General features: G+C 40.1%; 1 protein-coding gene across 1 annotated transcript in view; it reads right to left on the reverse strand.

Annotated features, from left to right (window-relative positions):
• Nucleotides 1-13,366, reverse strand: part of efna2a (ephrin-A2a) — a 219,202-nt gene extending 205,836 nt beyond the window's left edge. The window contains exon 1 of the mRNA XM_061896281.1: nt 12,813-13,366. Coding sequence (XP_061752265.1) covers nt 12,813-12,937 — 125 coding nt within the window. The 5' untranslated portion in view covers nt 12,938-13,366. The remainder of the gene's footprint in view (nt 1-12,812) is intronic.
• Between the last annotated feature and the right edge of the window lie 6,836 nt (nt 13,367-20,202).

The raw sequence follows: 20,202 nt of genomic DNA on the forward strand, positions 1-20,202 counted from the left end.
AATTATTCTCTGCATTTGACCCATCACCCTTGATCACCCCCTGGGAGGTGAGGGGAGCAGTGGGCAGCAGCGCTGCCACGCCCGGGAATCCTTTTTGATGTCGACTATGAGGACGTTTTGACTGGTCCTCACTAGGAAAAAGGTGGTCGTAAAGACGGCTATGGGGACGTTTTGACTGGTCCTCACAAGGACGAAAGGTGCTTGTAAAGTAGTAAAGTACCAATGATTGTCACACACATACTAGATGTGGCGAAATTATTCTCTGCATTTGACCCATCACCCTTGATCACCCCCTGGGAGGTGAGGGGAGCAGTGGGCAGCAGCGGTACCACGCCCGGGAATCCTTTTTGATGACGACTATGAGGACGTTTTGACTGGTCCTCACTAGGAAAAAGGTAGTCGTAAAGACCGCTATGGGGACGTTTTGACTGGTCCTCACAAGGACGAAAGGTGCTTGTAAAGACGAGTATGGGGACATTTTGACTGGTCCTCACTATAAAAAAGGTGCTGGTAAAGACGACTATGAGGATAATTTGACTGGTCCTTACTAGGGAAAAAGGTACTGGTAAAGACGATTGTGGGAACAATTGGACTGGTCCTCACTAGGACAAACTGTGCTCGTAAAGCAGACTAAGGGGACGTTTTGACTGGTACTCACTAGGAAAAAGGTGCTCATAAAGACGGCTACGGGGACGTTTTGACTGGTCCTCACAAGGACGAAAGGTGCTTGTAAAGTAGTAAAATACCAATGATTGTCACACACATACTAAATGTGGCAAAATTATTCTCTGCATTTGACCCATCACCCTTGATCACCCCCTGGGAGGTGAGGGGAGCAGTGGGCAGCAGCAGTGCCACGCCCGGGAATCCTTTTTGATATCGACTATGAGGACGTTTTGACTGGTCCTCACTAGGAAAAAGGTGGTCGTAAAGACGGCTATGGGGACGTTTTGACTGGTCCTCACAAGGACGAAAGGTGCTTGTAAAGTAGTAAAGTACCAATGATTGTCACACACATACTAAAAGGTGGCAAAATGATTCTCTGCATTTGACCCATCACCCTTGATCAGCCCCTGGGAGGTGAGGGGAGCAGTGGGCAGCAGCGGTGCCACGCCCGGGAATCCTTTTTGATGTCGACTATGAGGACGTTTTGACTGGTCCTCACAAGGACGAAAGGTGCTTGTAAAGACGAGTACGGGGACATTTTGACTGGTCCTCACAAGGACGAAAGGTGCTTGTAAAGACGAGTAGGGGGACATTTTGACTGGTCCTCACTAGGACGAAAGGTGCTTGTAAAGACGAGTATGGGGACATTTTGACTGGTCCTCACAAGGACGAAAGGTGCTTGTAAAGACGAGTATGGGGACGTTTTCACTGGTCCTCACAAGGACGAAAGGTGCTTGTAAAGACGAGTATGGGGACATTTTGACTGGTCCTCACTAAGTAAAAGGTGCTGATAAAGACAAGTCCAACGAAAAATAAATAAATGTTAGGGGGAACACTGCTCATGTCCTCCCATCCTCGTGTGGCACCAAACAAACAACTACCTGCCCTACTAACATTCGTTATGAAAGGAAGCATCTGAGTGCTAATTCACTTGCAGAATTATAAAATGGCGGGGACATTGTTGCTATTCTGCACAAGGAACACACACAAGAAAGAAAGAAAGAAAAAAAATGCTAGGATGAGCTCCTTTCTCCTCACACTAGATTGTGTATTTCTGGGAGCACATTAGCGGCACAAAGCACCGTAACCTGCAAGCTTTAATGTGTGTGTGTGTGTGTGTGTGTACTAGCAGAAAAATGGAACCTGAATGGGCAGCGTGACTGTGGTGCTTGTGTGACCTACATCTCGCTGCTGCGTTGTGTGGAAGTATTAAATGTGTGTATTTACCGCCTATATCTCGTTATAATGCAATTATACACACACACACACACACTTTCACGTATGGCATGGCAACAACGTGGAAGTGAACAAACTGTGTGAACGTTGCGCTTCGCTTTCGCCAAAAGCTTTGGTAGAGTGCTCGGAATTGGATTAGCTGGAACATTTTCTATTGTCAGAGCACCTCCCCCTCCACAACACCCCCCCTTCCCATAATGCACTGGGACAGTCATCATCAGTCTGAATATCATTCTAAAATATGGATGTTTGTTTGTGCTTTTAAGCTAACTCTACAGGGTGAAAATGTGTCGGGTTGACTTGAAAGTTCTCACACAGCAGCGCCGACCGAAAATTTTGGGGGTTGAGCCATCTCGCCGCCTCGTTTGGTAGCGTCTTCGGCGTTCTAGTATCGACCCGATGCCAACTAAATAAAAGGTGATGAACGACTAAAGGAACAACAAGATGAAGAACAAGAAAAATGATTAACTTGTGTGATGACTGTGTTATGTTGATAGTATATATTTGTACCATGAATTGATGAACGTGGACCCCGACTTAAACAAGTTGAAAAACTCAATTTAATTACCATTTAGTGGTCAATTGTACGGAATATGTACTGTACAATCTACTAATAAAAGTTTCAATCAATCAATCAATCAAAAAAGAACAAAATGAAGAAGAAGAACAAGAAAAAGAACACAAAAAAAGAAGAACAACAACAACAAAAAGAAGAAGAAGATGAAGAGCAGGAAAAAGAACAAACAGAACAAGATGAACAACAAGAAAAAGAAAAAACAACAACAAGATGAAGAACAAGAACAAAAATAACAAGATGAAGAACAAGAAAAAGCACAAAAACAAAAACAAAATGAAGAAAGAGAAAAAGAACGATATGAAGAACAACAAGGTGAAAAAACAAGAAAAAGAACAAAAAGAAAAAGAAGAAACCAGAAAAATAACACAAAGAACAAGATGAAGAACAAAAATATGAAGAACAAGAAAAAGAACAAAACAACAAGATGAACAAGAAAAAGAACAACAAGAACAAGATGAACAACAAGATGAAGAACAAGAAAAAGAACAAAAACAAGATGGACAAGAAAAAGAACAACAAAATGAAGAACAAGAAAAAGAACATAGAACAACAAAAAGAACATAAAGGTGAAAAAGAAAAAGATTTAAAAAAAAAAACAAATAAGACAAATATGAAGAACAAGAACAAAAAACGAGATGAAGAACAACAGGAAAAATAAAAATAAGAACAAGAACATGATGAAGAACAAGAAAACGAACACAAAGAACAAGATGAAGAACAAAAAAAAGATTTAAAAAAAGAACAAAACAATTAAGAAAAATATGAAGAACAACAAGAAAAAAACAGAATGGAGAACAAGATGAACAACAAAAAGAAAAACAAGAACAAGATGATTATGCACAACAACAAAAATAACAAAATGAAGAACAAGAAAAAGAACATAGAACAACAAAAAGAACATAAAGGTGAAAAAGAAAAAGATTTAAAAAAAAAACAAATAAGACAAATATGAAGAACAAGAATAAAAAACGAGATGAAGAACAGGAAAAATAAAAATAAGAAGAACAAGAACAAGATGAAGAACAAGAAAAAGAACACAAAGAACAAGATGAAGAACAAAAACGATTTAAAAAAAGAACAAAACAATTAAGAAAAATATGAAGAACAACAAGAAAAAAACAGAATGGAGAGCAAGATGAACAACAAAAACACAAAAACAACAAAAACAAGAACAAGATGATTATGCACAACAAGAAAAATAACAAAATGAAGAAAAATAATAAAAATAAGAACCAGAAGAATATGTAAAAAAAACCAATCCATGTATCCAAAATGGATACATGGATGATACAACAGAGAATTGGGAGGATGTCATGTGGTCAGATGAAACCAAAATAGAACTTTTTTGGTATAAACTCAACTGGTGGTGTTTGGAGGAAGAAGAATACTGAGTTGCATCCCAAGAACACCATACCTACTGTGAAGCATGGGGGTGGAAACATCATGCTTTGGGGCTGTTTTTCTGCTAAGGGGACAGGACGATTGATCCGTGTTAAGGAAAGAATGAATGGGGCCATGTATCCTGAGATTTGGAGCCAAATACTTATTTTCCACCATCATTTACAAAGAAATTCTTTAAAATTCCTACAATGTGAATTCCTGGATTATTTTGTTCCCATTCTGTCTTTCACAGTTGAAGTGTACCTATGCTGAACATTACAGACCTCTGTCATCCTTTGAAGTGGGAATGACAGACCTCTGTCATCCTTTGAAGTGGGAGAACTTGCACAATCGCTGGCTGACTAAATACTTCTTGGCCCCACTGTATGAACGTGCACCAGCCATTCAGAACCCAAGACGGGTCCAAAGAAGGGGAACCAAGTTCACCGGCGTCACACTTCTGCTTCATTGCCATGCATTTTTCATATTGCCCCCCCCCCAAGTATGCCCCCCCCCCCGCCCCAAGTGCCATTCCCTGACGGAATCACATCGCCCCCGGCAACCATCCGTATAGCTTAAACATAGACGCTGATGTTTGCAATGTGTGTGTGTGTGTGTGTGTGTGTGTGTGTGTGTGTGTGTGTGTGTGTGTGTGTGTGTGAGGATAGCAAGTGCAGAGAGGAAAAGAAATAGACGGAGAGCGAGAAAGGGAGAAAATGTTCCCCCTTGCCTGTTAAATATTTGAGATGGCTTCAGTGGAGAAGTGATGTAGTCAGAGATGCTACTGCTAGTGTGTGTGTGTGTGTGTGTGTGTGTGTGTGTGTGTTCTTGTATTTCGACCCTTCTTCAGACATCAACAAGGAAAAGTTCCGTCCATATGAGGACCGGTGAACAAGTGATGACATAGATCATGGTCCCAATACAGAAAACCATTGCATCTAATAGAGAATGTCTCATTTGCACCCCTGCTGGTGACATGCATCAAAATGAGGGTGGTCCCAAAAAGGAGGGATTTTTCAAATTGACTCTGTTGCAAGTCTTGTGTATTCTCTGTAACTTGTTTGTAAGTGATATGGAGGTTTTTTTTTCCTGGTCCCAAGAAGGTAAGAAATACAAAAATGTGTGTGTCTGTGTGTTTACGTGTCCCTCTTTTCGACCCTTCTTGAGACACCAACAATGAAAAGTATCTTCCATATGAGGTGTGAACAAGTGATGACATAAATCATGGTTCCAATAACATTGCATCTAATAGAGAATGTCTCATTTGCACCCCTGCTGGTGACATCTATCAAAATGAGGGTGGTCCCAAAAAAGGAGGATTTTTCCAATTGACTCTGTTGCAAGTCTTGTGTATTCTTTTTAACTTTTTGTAAGTGCTATGGAGTTTTTTTCCTGGTCCCAAGAAGGTAAGAAATACAAAAATGTGTGTGACAGTGTGTGTGTGTGTTCTTGTATTTCGACCCTTCTTCAGACAACAACAATGAAAAGTAGCTTCCATATGAGGAGGTGTGAACAAGTGATGACATAAATCATGGTTCCAATAACATTGCATCTAATAGAGAATGTCTCATTTGCACCCCTGCTGGTGACATCTATCAATATGAGGGTGGTCCCAAAAAGGAGGGATTTTTCAAACTGACTGTTGCAAGTCTTGTGTATTCTCTGTAACTTGTTTGTAAGTGATATGGAGGTTTTTTCCTGGTCCCAAGAAGGTAAGAAATACAAAAATGTGTGTGATAGTGTGTGTGCGTGTTCTTGTATTTCGACCCTTCTTGAGACACCAACAAAGAAAAGTAGCTTCCATATGAGGAGGTGTGAACAAGTAATGACATAAATCATGGTTCCAATAACATTGCATCTAATAGAGAATGTCTCATTTGCACCCCTGCTGGTGACATCTATCAAAATGAGGGTGGTCCCAAAAAGGTGGGTTTTTTTCTAATTGACTCTGTTGCAAGTCTTGTGTATTCTTTGTAACTTGTTTGTAAGTGCTATGGAGGTTTTTTTTTTCCCGGTCCCAAGAAGGTAAGAAATACAAAAATGTGTGTGACAGTGTGTGTGCGTGTCCCTCTTTTCGACCCTTCTTCAGACACCAACAATGAAAAGTAGCTTCCATATGAGGAGGTGTGAACAAGCGATGACATAAATCATGGTTCCAATAACATCGCATCTAATAGAGAATGTCTCATTTGCACCCCTGCTGGTGAAACCTATCAAAATTAGGGTGGTCCCAAAAAGGAGGGATTTTTCTAATTGACTCTGTTTCAAGTCTTGTGTATTCTTTGTAACTTGTTTGTAAGTGCTATGGAGGTTTTTTTCCCTGGTCCCAAGAAGGTAAGAAATACAAAAATGTGTGTGTCAGTGTGTGTGCGTGTCCCTCTTTTCGACCCTTCTTCAGACACCAACAATGAAAAGTAGCTTCCATATAAGGAGGTGTGAACAAGTGATGACATAAATCATGGTTCCAATAACATTGCATCTAATAGAGAATGTCTCATTTGCACCCCTGCTGGTGAAATCTATCAAAATGAGGGTGGTCCCAAAAAGGAGGGATTTTTCAAATTGACTCTGTTGCAAGTCTTGTGTATTCTTTGTAACTTGTTTGTAAGTGCTATGGAGGTTTTTTCCTGGTCCCAAGACGGTAAGAAAAATACAAAAATGTGTGTGACAGTGTGTGTGCGTGTTCTTGTATTTCGACCCTTCTTGAGACACCAACAATGAGAAGTATCTTCCATATGAGGAGGTGTGAACAAGTGATGACATAAATCATGGTTCCAATAACATTGCATCTAATAGAGAATGTCTCATTTGCACCCCTGCTGGTGACATCTATCAAAATGAGGGTGGTCCCAAAAAGGAGGGATTTTTCTAATTGACTCTGTTGCAAGTCTTGTGTATTCTTTGTAACTTGTTTGTAAGTGCTATGGAGGGTTTTTTTTCCTGGTCCCAAGAAGGTAAGAAATACAAAAATGTGTGTGACAGTGTGTGTTCTTGTATTTCGACCCTTCTTCAGACACCAACAATGAAAAGCAGCTTCCATATGAGAAGGTGTGAACAAGCGATGACATAAATCATGGTTCCAATAACATTGCATCTAATAGAGAATGTCTCATTTGCACCCCTGCTGGTGACATTTATCAAAATGAGGGTGGTCCCAAAAAGGTGGGATTTTTCTAATTGACTCTGTTGCAAGTCTTGTGTATTCTCTGTAACTTGTTTGTAAGTGCTATGGAGGTTTTTTTTTCCTGGTCCCAAGAAGGTAAGAAATACAAAAATGTGTGTGACAGTGTGTGTGTGTGTTCTTGTATTTCGACCCTTCTTCAGACACCAACAATGAAAAGTATCTTCCATATGAGGAGGTGTGAACAAGTGATGACATAAATCATGGTTCCAATAACATTGCATCTAATAGAGAATGTCTCATTTGCACCCGTGCTGGTGAAACCTATCAAAATGAGGGTGGTCCCAAAAAGGAGGGATTTTTCAAACTGACTCTGTTGCAAGTCTTGTGTATTCTTTGTAACTTGTTTGTAAGTGCTATGGAGGTTTTTTTCCTGGTCCCAAGAAGGTAAGAAATACAAAAATGTGTGTGACAGTGTGTGTGTGTGTTCTTGTATTTCGACCCTTCTTCAGACATCAAGGAAAAGTATCTTCCATATGAGGAGGTGTGAACAAGTGATGACATAAATCATGGTTCCAATAACATTGCATCTAATAGAGAATGTCTCATTTGCACCCCTGCTGGTGACATCTATCAAAATGAGGGTGGTCCCAAAAAGGAGGGATTTTTCTAATTGACTCTGTTGCAAGTCTTGTGTATTCTTTGTAACTTGTTTGTAAGTGATATGGAGTTTTTTTTCCTGGTCCCAAGAAGGTAAAAAAAAAATACAAAAATGTGTGTGACAGTGTGTGTGCATGTGCCTTTATTTCAACCCTTCTTCAGACACCAACAAGGAAAAGTATCTTCCATATGAGGAGGTGTGAACAAGCGATGACATAAATCATGGTTCCAATAACATTGCATCTAATAGAGAATGTCTCATTTGCACCCCTGCTGGTGACATCTATCAAAATGAGGGTGGTGCCAAAAAGGAGGGATTTTTCTAAATGACTCTGTTGCAAGTCTTGTGTATTCTCTGTAACTTGTTTGTAAGTGCTATGGAGGTTTTTTTCCTGGTCCCAAGAAGGTAAGAAATACAAAAATGTGTGTGACAGTGTGTGTTCTTGTATTTCAACCCTTCTTGAGACACCAACAATGAAAAGTATCTTCCATATGAGGAGGTGTGAACAAGTGATGACATAAATCATGGTCCCAATAACATTGCATCTAATAGAGAATGTCTCATTTGCACCCCTGCTGGTGACATCCATCAAAATGAGAGTGGTCCCAAAAAGGAAGGATTTTTCTAATTGACTCTGTTGCAAGTCTTGTGTGTTCTTTGTAACTTGTTTGTAAGTGCTATGGAGGTTTTTTTCCTGGTCCCAAGAAGGTAAGAAATACAAAAATGTGTGTGACAGTGTGTGTTCTTGTATTTCGACCCTTCTTGAGACACCAACAATGAAAAGTAGCTTGCATATGAGGAGGTGTGAACAAGTGATGACATAAATCATGGTCCCAATAACATTGCATCTAATAGAGAATGTCTCATTTGCACCCCTGCTGGTGACATCTATCAAAATGAGGGTGGTCCCAAAAAGGAGGGATTTTTCAAACTGACTCTGTTGCAAGTCTTGTGTATTCTTTGTAACTTGTTTGTAAGTGCTATGGAGGGTTTTTTCCCTGGTCCCAAGAAGGTAAGAAATACAAAAATGTGTGTGACAGTGTGTGTGTGTGTGTTCTTGTATTTCGACCCTTCTTGAGACACCAACAATGAAAAGTAGCTTCCATATGAGGAGGTGTGAACAAGGGATGACATAAATCATGGTTCCAATAACATTGCATCTAATAGAGAATGTCTCATTTGCACCCCTGCTGGTGACATCTATCAAAATGAGGGTGGTCCCAAAAAGGAGGGATTTTTCAAACTGACTCTGTTGCAAGTCTTGTGTATTCTTTGTAACTTTTTTGTGTGTGTTATGGCTATTGAGGTTTTTTTTCCTGGTCTCAGTCTGCACCCTCTCCCCGGGAGTCCAGCCTGAGACTGAATATTTTTTTACTCACTCCTCCCCTCCCCCCACACACACAACCAACCAATGTTTACCTGTTTTCCACCCTCTTAAGGCTGATCCTGTTTCTGCTTCCCTGTGATAGTTGTCCACTCGAGTGGGACTGTGCTCAAAACTGTCGGTTTTTAAAAGTGCTCCCCATCTGGTCAACGTATGAAACAACAAGTGTGTGTAAGAAGTTAAAATGCGCCCCCTTTGGTCAAAATAATAAAAAATAAATACAAATGTATATAGAGACTTGATGAAATAACTTGAAGTACATAATGAAGATTAAAAAACAAACAAAAAAAATAAAAGCTTACCTTATTTATATTTGCATAGTATGTATATATTATTAATGTTTTAAATACAAATCTGTATATATCTAGAAAGGGTCGCCACCTCGTCGCAGTTTCTTTTTCGGAGGTCTCAAGAAGGTAAGAAATACAAGAGTGTGTGAGTGTGTGTGTGTGTGTGTGTGTGTGTGTGTGTGTGTGTGTGTGGAGAGAAAGCGTCAGTGCTGTCACTTTGGACTAGTGGTGTTTATCTAAAGGAAAAGTGGAGCACCGAGAACAGGAACACTACAGAACTCCTACTTCAACTGACTATCAAACAGCCATGCAAGTAACCAGCACCAATATTCCGATAAAACTGCATGACAACGCTTTACTATTAAAATAGTAATTGGGATATAAATCCAGCAGATGCAAGAACAAACATAATGTATCTTATTCTTGGTTTTGCTACTTGTTGCTAGGCAGAATTCATAGAGCAAACAATAACAAAAAAGCCACATAGCTGTTTGAGCGTAAATACGGAACCATAAGATATTAATAAAGTCTGCTATGATGTTAATGGTATGAACCAGATACAAATAACCAAAAGATATTAATAAAGTCTGCTATGATGTTAATGGTATGAACTTGATACAAATTGTTGGCCAGTAATTCAAAAAGAAGACATGGGAAAGTACATCAAAATAATTGTCTGGAAAAGGAACAGTGAAACCAAAAGTACAGTCTCTTAGTGGGTTTTTTTGAAAAACAAAATGTCATAATATTAAAGAAAAATAAAAAAAATCCCATTTTTGATGGGCCTGCTATCTGTGCCCTGGACCTCCGGATGGCGCTCGCCGGAAGCCGCCGTACTTTGAAGATGGTGTGCCGAATCTGTGAGTTTTAGGTGTGACTGGACATAAGCCTTCCTTCTGATGGCCATCCAGCCAAAACTAAAAATAGGACGTTGTTATTTTTTAGCCAGTGTTAAAGCACACAAGTGTGCGAACAAAATAAGACGTTAAGCTCCGAGCTACGTGAAAGAATGGCTGGGCTACAAGAGGAAGTAATCTTGTCTTTTTCGTGTTTGTCTGAAAATCAATCGTCCATTAAAAAGGGTATGTACCCATTAAATCGGCCCATTTTTTGTGTTATTTGTGAATAGCGTTGCCATGGTAACACGAAATGTTCCCAACTTAAAGCACCGCTGTCGGCGCGAGCGAGACCTTTCTGACGGCGTAACATATGTGGGGGTTCGTTGGTCGGTTCATCACCTATTAAATCACAAGAGAAACATGCAGATAATAAAAGCTGAAGTATGAGCAATTCAGCAGGCCCATAATAATAATCATTCATCTTCAAATAGCAATATTCCAAGCTCAAAGTATTCGCAATTTAAGATCAAATTTCACAAATGCGACAAAAACGTCAAGCAGGCACAGGACAAACAGTCCAGAGACATCCTTTTCTGGGTCATGTGACTTGTTTGTCACCTGTTGCTAGGCAGAATACAAGGGCTTCCAACGGTATTAAAAATATATTTCGGGGTGACGACAGACGTCGGCAGAGCCGCCAGGAACAGTGCAGCACTCCTACTTCAATTTGCCATCAAACAGCCGTGCGAAACGTGCCGATAAAACTGCACGACGACACTTTGCTATGAAAACCCAGATTCTGATATAAATCCAGCAGACGCACGAACGAGCCGATTGGAAGTCTTTGTTGCTAGGCAGAATTCACAGAGCAACAGGAACCATCAAATATTAATAAATGCATGATGTATCCAAACTGTACACATATTGGTATGAATGGCAGATAAAATCATTTTCCAGTTTTTAAAAAGGCGCAGCGTTCGTCCATCGAAATAATTTTGCCTGGAACAGGAACAGCGAAACCAAAAAGTAGCCTCCCAGCATGCAGTGCAGCAGTTTTGAAAACCATTGCAATACTAATAACAACAACAAAAGTGATGTTGCAAGCACAACACATTTGCAATTTCAGATCAAATTCGACAAATGCAACAAAACGTCAAATGCATGACAATGGCATCCTTTTCTAGGTCATGTGATCCGTTTGCCACCTGTTGCTAGGCAGAATACACGGAGACAAACAGTAGTGTGGTTAAAATAACTTACAGAACGACCAGAATACTTCAACAAAAGCAACGGAAATTATGGGGGAAATAAAAGTAACATATTGAGAAATTAAAGTTCTTAAAATTACTTGGTATTGATCGATGTAGTTAATCTAATTTACTGTATTCTTTAATTACTATTACTTTTTTTTTTTAAATATATACATACCAAAATTATAATTTAGCAAATTACTTTATTTAATGGGGACGATGCAAATGCGATACAGTATTAGTATTTTTTTTGTATTGATCGATGTAGTTAATATAATTGAATATATTTTTTTATTATTACTTTATTTTTATATTTACACATATATATATACCAAAAATAATTATTTTAGCAAAATATTTTATTTGATAATAGGGACGATGCAAATGCGATACAATACTAGTATTTTTTTTGGTATTGATCGATGTAGTTAATATAATTGACTGTATTTTTTAATTATTACTTTTTATATATATATATATACACACATATATATACCAAAAATACTTATTTCAGCAAAATATTTTATTTGATAATAGGGATGATGCAAATGTGATACAAGCTATTATTTTCTAGTTTGTGGTGGTAAATGATTTTGATTTGTGTCAAAATCATGGCAATAAATGACATATTTCGATACATCCATCCATTTCCTACCGCTTATTCCCTTTTGGGGTTGCTGGCGCCTATCTCAGCTACAATCGGGCGGAAGGCGGGGTACACCCTGGACAAGTCGCCACCTCATCGCAGGGCTATTTCGTTACAATTTGTAATAATTTGAAAACATACACAACACTACTTTAAAAATCCATGCTATACAATACAATTAAATACATATAGTATGTATATATTTACTACTTCATCCAGTCATTTGGGGCGCTGGAGCCTATCTCAGCTGCACTCGGGCGGGGAAGGCGGGGTACACCCTGGACAAGTCGCCGCCTCATCACACATAGACAACATTCACACACTTGGGCCCATTTAGTGTTGCCATAACGTTAATTAAAGCGCACGAAAACTGACCAAAACAAAATCAAATCTCGCATTCTATTTAAAAAAAAAAAATAGTCCAAAAAGATTGAATATAGTTCAAAAAGAAAAATATATTGTCATTATTGCGATGCACCTGCTTTGCATTAATAAGGGAGGCGAGGGGAGGAAACAGCGCCCTCTGGTGGCGGCGCTGCTCTCTTACTATTTGTATTCCTCATTATGCATGAGTGCGCACGCACCTATTTATGTTTCGATGATTAATTAGGCATTGTGTGTGTGTTTAATGGTGAGTGCGCATGCGTGCTCACGCCAGCTTCACTTAAAAAGGGGGCGGGGGGGTGGATGCTGAATGCTAATGAGCCAATCAAAACAATCAATGACAGATTGGCGCATGCGCACGGCCTGCCGGCGACTCACTTGGGGTTGGAGCTGTTCCAGTAGACGGAGTGTCGGTCAAACACGATCTTCTCCTCGGCCCCCACGCACACCCACGACAGCACCGTCAGCAGCAGCACCTCCGCGGCACACTTCCGGCCCCCCATCCTAACTTCCACGTCTCTCTGCTTCTGGGCTCTGGTGGGGATGGTCCGACGCTCGAGAGGTCCTCAAAGGCAGCACGCTGCGTGGCGTTCAAGTCATCCTGATCCTGGTGGGAAAGTTGAGCGGGGTGTCGCCGGCACTCACGCGGGAACACGCGGGGTTCTGCGGCTCCTCGGGAAGGTTCCCAACTTTTGTCCCATCGAGCTGGCACAGGTGGTCCACTTCCACGGTGATGCGTTCAGGTGCACGGTTTTTGTTTTTTGTATGTGCGCTTGACTCAATAAAAGGATAAACAATTCCAAAGTCCGCTCTTTAAAAACAAATCCACGCCGCGCGTCCTGGTGAATGTGTGCAGCGGTACGAGGATCCCCGCCACAGCGCGTCCACGCCACACCCACTCGCTCCACTCCACGTCCGCGCTCTTTTATTCGTCTGCGAGGGCGGGGCCTGTGGGACGCTCCATGGCGGCCCACACATATATTGATGTTACCGATACCAGGCAGGTCCGTATCGCTCATCCGCTCAATCAGCGTGATGACGTCAGTAAAGTGCAGTCCCCATGTATATTTTTTTTATAGTTTAAGAATTAGAACTCAACGTTAAAACACTCTCTACCTCTATATATATATATATATATATATATATGTATATATATATATTTATACATTCTTTTTTTGTGGTTTGACAGCTTTTATCTTTTATTAGAGATGAATGACATATATGTACATACACTGCAATGAGTTGGTGACTTGTCCAAGGTGTACGCCGCCTTCCGCCCGATTGTAGCTGAAATAGGCGCCAGCGCCCCCGAAAGGGAATAAGCGGTAGAAAATGGATGGATAGAGATGAATGACATATATATACATACACTGCAATGAGTTGGTGAGTTGTCCAAGGTGTACGCCGCCTTCCGCCCAATTTTAGCTGAGATAGGCCCCAGCGCCCCCCGCGACTCCAAAGGCAATAAGCGGTAGAAAATGGATGGATGGATGAATATATACATACATATATGTATACACATAACTGTATGTATACATACATATCCATATATACATACATATATATATATACATACATGCATATATATATATATATATTTATTAATACATATACATGCATACATATGCATACATATATAAATATATATACACATACATACATACATACATATATACACACACATACATACATATATATATACATATATACACACACACATACATATACACACATATATATATATATGTATATACATGAATACATACATATATATATATATATATATATATATATATCTACACATACCTAAATATATACACATACATACACATTGCATTTTATTTTAGTTACTTTATTGAGTTTACAACCCCCTGGCGCTGTTTTGTACTTATTATTATTTATCGATTGTTGGTAAATGTTGCAATTTATAAATAAAAGTTTATAAAATAAAACAAAAAAATAAATTTTTTTATAGTTTATTTCATATATTTATGTATGTTTCAAACTCATTTTGAAAATGTGCATTTTTATTTATGTTTATTTATTCATTTCACATTTTTACACACCTCACAGCGAGAAGGTGCCGGGTTCGATTCCGTGCGGGTTCCCACCGGGTACTAAAACGGGCCCTCGAGTGTGTGAATTTGAGTTGGATTAGGTTTTTTTTTTCTCAAGCGCCAAAATTATGACTAAAGTGGAAAAAGCTGTATTTTCATTAACCCTAGGATTTTAATTAATTTTTAATTATGAAGAATATATACCATTGTTATTATTATTGTTCAGTTTTTACACACTCAAAGATTGAAATAGGAACATGGCATTATTACACACAAATTAGTACACAGACATGTGAAGTGAAGTGAATTATATTTATATAGTGCTTTTTCTCTAGTGACTCAAAGTGCTTTACATAGTGAAACCCAATATCTAAGTTACATTCAAACCAGTGTGGGTGGCACTGGGAGCAGGTGGGTAAAGTGTCTTGCCCAAGGACACAACGGCAGTGACTAGGATGGCGGAAGCGGGAATCGAACCTGCAACCCTAAAGTTGCTGGCACGACCACTCTACCAACCGAGCTAAACCGCAAATAGTTTTGCTGCAATAACACTTCCATAATAAAAAATATATATGGCTGGACGGTGTTTACCTGCAAAATGAGTTTGAAAATCTAGCATGCTAATTGCTACCAGTTGCAAAAAAATTTTTTTTTAAGGACTATTGAGGTGAATATCTAGAAAAAAATAGCTGAAATACCAGCTTGGTAACAGTTAACATGTCTCAAGCAGCACAATATTTGACTCTGAAGTGAAAAATACATAGGTGTGAATGCTGCTAGCATGTTAATGTTAGCATGCTAATATGCTAACAGCGAACATGCATCAAGTTAAAAATATACGACTGAGGTGTATACCAGCAAACATTTGCTAACCAAATAGGGCCCCCCCCCCCTCTGGAGCCACGCCCAAAGGTGGGGCAGGATGGCACAACCATGGCAGCGTGGGTCCCCCCTCCAATGGGCTCACCACCCAGAGCAGGGGCCATAAAGGTCGGCTATATTTATATAGCACTTTTTCTCTCGTGACTCAAAGGGCTTTACATAGTGAAACCCAATATCTAAGTTACATTTAAAGCTGTGTGGGTGGCACTGGGAGCAGGTGGGTAAAGTGTCTTGCCCAAGGACACGACGGCAGGGACTAGGATGGCGGAAGCGGGGATCAAACCTGGAACCCTCTAGTTGCTGGCACGGCTGCTCTACCAACTGAGGTATACCGCCCTACTATGTGAGCTGGGCGGCAGCTGAACGCTGGGCACTTGGCGGTCCGATCCTTGGCTACATAAGCTAAACTAGTATGCATACAGCTAAATAAAAATGCTTTTTTTTTACAGTCTGTGGTACCCTCAAGTGGTCAGGAAGCGCTTTCCACAGACTGTTCGTAGCTTTGTCCTCGGAGGTTGGAGGAGGTTAGCCTGTCCGGAGCGGAGGTGTCGTGTGGAGGATTTGAGGGTGAGCAGTTCTTTGAGGTAGAGGGGGGGGGGGCTCAGTTTGAACATTAAATATGTTGTCTTTGCAGGCCATTCCATTGAATATAAGTTGAAAGGAATTGCAAATCATTGTATTCTCTTTTTATTGACCATTTACAAACCCCGTTTCCATATGAGTTGGGAAATTGTGTTCGATGTAAATATAAACAGAATACAATGATTTGCAAATCCTTTTCAAGCCATATTCAGTTGAATATGCTACAAAGACAACATATTTCATGTTCAAACTCATAAACTTTTATTTTTGCAAATAATCATTAACTTTAGAATTTGATGCCAGCAACACGTGACAAAGAAGTTGGGAAAAGTGGCAATAAATACTGATAACGTTGAGGAATGCTCATCAAACACTTATTTGGAACATCCCACAGGTGTGCAGGCTAATTGGGAACAGGTGGGTGCCATGATTGGCTATAAAAGCAGCTTCCCAAAAACTGCTCAGTCTTTCACAAGAAAGGATGGGGCGAGGTACACCCCTTTGTCCACAACTGCGTGAGCAAATAGTCAAACAGTTTAAGAACAACCTTTCTCAAAGTGACATTGCAAGAAATTTAGGGATTTCAACATCTACGCTCCATAATATCATCAAAAGGTTCAGAGAATCTGGAGAAATCACTCCACGTAAGCGGCATGGCCGGAAACCAACATTAAATGACCGTGACCTTCCATCCCTCAGACGGCACTGTATCAAAAACTGATGTCAATCTCTCAAGGATATCACCACATGGGCTCAGGAACACTTCAGAAAACCACTGTCAGTAAATACAGTTTGTCGCTACATCTGTAAGTGCAAGTTAAAGCTCTATTATGCAAAGCGAAAGTCATTTATCAACAACATCCAGAAACGCCGCCGGCTTCTCTGGGCCCGAGATCATCTAAGATGGACTGATGCAAAGTGGAAAAGTGTTCTGTGGTCTGAAAAGTCCACATTTCAAATTGTTTTGGGAAATATTCGACATGGTGTCATCCGGACCAAAGGGGAAGCAAACCATCAGGACTATTGTAGGTGCAAAGTGTAAAAGCCAGCATGTGTGATGGTATGGGGGTGCATTAGTGCCCAAGGCATGGGTAACTTACACATCTGTGAAGGCACCATTAATGCTGAAAGGTACATACAGGTTTTGGAACAACATATGTTGTCATCCAAGCAACGTTATCATGGACGCCCCTGCTTATTTCAGCAAGACAATGCCAAGCCACGTGTTACAACAGCGTGGCTTCGTAGTAAAAGAGTGCGGGTACTTTCCTGGCCCGCCTGCAGTCCAGACCTGTCTCCCATGGAAAATGCGTGGCGCATTATGAAGCGTAAAATAGGACAGCGGAGACCCCGGACTGTTGAAGGACTGAAGCTCTACATAAAACAAGAATGGGAAAGAATTCCACTTTCAAAGCTTCAACAATTAGTTTCCTCAGTTCCCAAACGTTTATTGAGTGTTGTTAAAAGAAAAGTTGATGTAACACAGTGGTGAACATGCCCTTTCCCAACTACTTTGGCACGTGTTGCAGCCATAGTGGATCTAACATAATAGTGAGAGTCCAGTCCATAGTGGATCCAACATAATAGTGAGAGTCCAGTCCATAGTGGATCTAACATAATAGTGTGAGAGTCCAGTCCATAGTGGATCTAACATAATAGTGAGAGTCCAGTCCATAGTGGATCTAACATAATAGTGTGAGAGTCCAGTCCATAGTGGATCTAACATAATAGTGAGAGTCCAGTCAATAGTGGATCTAACATAATAGTGAGAGTCCAGTCCATAGTGGATCTAACATAATAGTGAGAGTCCAGTCCATAGTGGATTTAACATAACAGTGGGAGTCCAGTCCATAGTGGATCTAACATAATAGTGAGAGTCCAGTCCATAGTGGATCTAACATAATAGTGAGAGTCCAGTCCATAGTGGATCTAACATAATAGTGAGAGTCCAGTCCATAGTGGATCTAACATAATAGTGAGAGTCCAGTCCATAGTGGATCTAACATAATAGTGAGAGTCCAGTCCATAGTGGATCTAACATAATAGTGAGAGTCCAGTCCATAGTGGATCTAACATAATAGTGAGAGTCCAGTCCATAGTGGATTTAACATAATAGTGAGAGTCCAGTCCATAGTGGATCTAACATAATAGTGAGAATCCAGTCCATAGTGGATCTAACATAATAGTGAGATTCCAGTCCATAGTGGATCTAACATAATAGTGAGAGTCCAGTCCATAGTGGATCTAACATAGTAGTGAGAGTCCAGTCCATAGTGGATCTAACATAATAGTGAGAGTCCAGTCCATAGTGGATCCAACATAATAGTGAGAGTCCAGTCCATAGTGGATCTAACATAATAGTGAGAGTCAAGTCCATAGTGGATCTAACATAATAGTGAGAGTCCAGTCCATAGTGGATCTAACATAATAGTGAGAGTCCAGTCCATAGTGGATTTAACATAACAGTGGGAGTCCAGTCCATAGTGGATCTAACATAATAGTGAGAGTCCAGTCCATAGTGGATCTAACATAATAGTGAGAGTCCAGTCCATAGTGGATCTAACATAATAGTGAGAGTCCAGTCCATAGTGGATCTAACATAATAGTGAGAGTCCAGTCCATAGTGGATTTAACATAATAGTGAGAGTCCAGTCCATAGTGGATCTAACATAATAGTGAGAATCCAGTCCATAGTGGATCTAACATAATAGTGAGATTCCAGTCCATAGTGGATCTAACATAATAGTGGGAGTCCAGTCCATAGTGGATCTAACATAATAGTGAGAGTCCGGTCCATAGTGGATCTAACATAATAGTGAAAGTCAAGTCCATAGTGGATCTAACATAATAGTGAGAGTCAAGTCCATAGTGGATCTTACATAATAGTGAGAGTCCAGTCCATAGTGGATCTAACATAATAGTGAGATTCCAGTCCATAGTGGATCTAACATAATAGTGAGAGTCCAGTCCATAGTGGATCTAACATAGTAGTGAGAGTCCAGTCCATAGTGGATCTAACATAATAGTGAGAGTCCAGTCCATAGTGGATCCAACATAATAGTGAGAGTCCAGTCCATAGTGGATCTAACATAATAGTGAGAGTCAAGTCCATAGTGGATCTAACATAATAGTGAGAGTCCAGTCCATAGTGGATCTAACATAATAGTGAGAGTCCAGTCCATAGTGGATTTAACATAACAGTGGGAGTCCAGTCCATAGTGGATCTAACATAATAGTGAGAGTCCAGTCCATAGTGGATCTAACATAATAGTGAGAGTCCAGTCCATAGTGGATCTAACATAATAGTGAGAGTCCAGTCCATAGTGGATCTAACATAATAGTGAGAGTCCAGTCCATAGTGGATTTAACATAATAGTGAGAGTCCAGTCCATAGTGGATCTAACATAATAGTGAGAATCCAGTCCATAGTGGATCTAACATAATAGTGAGATTCCAGTCCATAGTGGATCTAACATAATAGTGGGAGTCCAGTCCATAGTGGATCTAACATAATAGTGAGAGTCCGGTCCATAGTGGATCTAACATAATAGTGAAAGTCAAGTCCATAGTGGATCTTACATAATAGTGAGAGTCCAGTCCATAGTGGATCTAACATAATAGTGTGAGAGTCCAGTCCATAGTGGATCTAACATAATAGTGAGAGTCCAGTCCATAGTGGATCTAACATAATAGTGAGAGTCCAGTCCATAGTGGATCTAACATAACAGTGAGAGTCCAGTCCATAGTGGATCTAACATAATAGTGAGAGTCCAGTCCATAGTGGATCTAACATAATAGTGAGAGTCCAGTCCATAGTGGATCTAACATAATAGTGAGAGTTCCCAAACGTTTATTGAGTGTTGTTAAAAGAAAAGGTGATGTAACACAGTGGTGAACATGCCCTTTCCCAACTACTTTGGCAAGTGTTGCAGCCATTAAATTTTAAGTTAATTATTACTTGCAAAAGAACATTTTTTTCTGAGTTTGAACATCAAATATGTTGTCTTTGTAGCATATTCAACTGAATATGGCTTGAAAAGGATTTGCAAATCATTGTATTCTGTTTATATTTACATCTAACACAATTTTCCAACTTCACTAGTTTTGGGTTTTTTGATTGTTTTGGTGAGTGCAGGTGTACCTAATGCTGTGTCCACAAGCGAGGCTGACATTTAAGTTGCGGCGCCACTCCCCGTCACCGAAGACGCACTTAAAGGCGCCCATAAAGTCCCGCCTGTTTGAAAGCT

Source organism: Nerophis ophidion, linkage group LG03, assembly GCF_033978795.1.
Source record: "Nerophis ophidion isolate RoL-2023_Sa linkage group LG03, RoL_Noph_v1.0, whole genome shotgun sequence".
Classification (NCBI taxonomy): domain Eukaryota; kingdom Metazoa; phylum Chordata; class Actinopteri; order Syngnathiformes; family Syngnathidae; genus Nerophis; species Nerophis ophidion.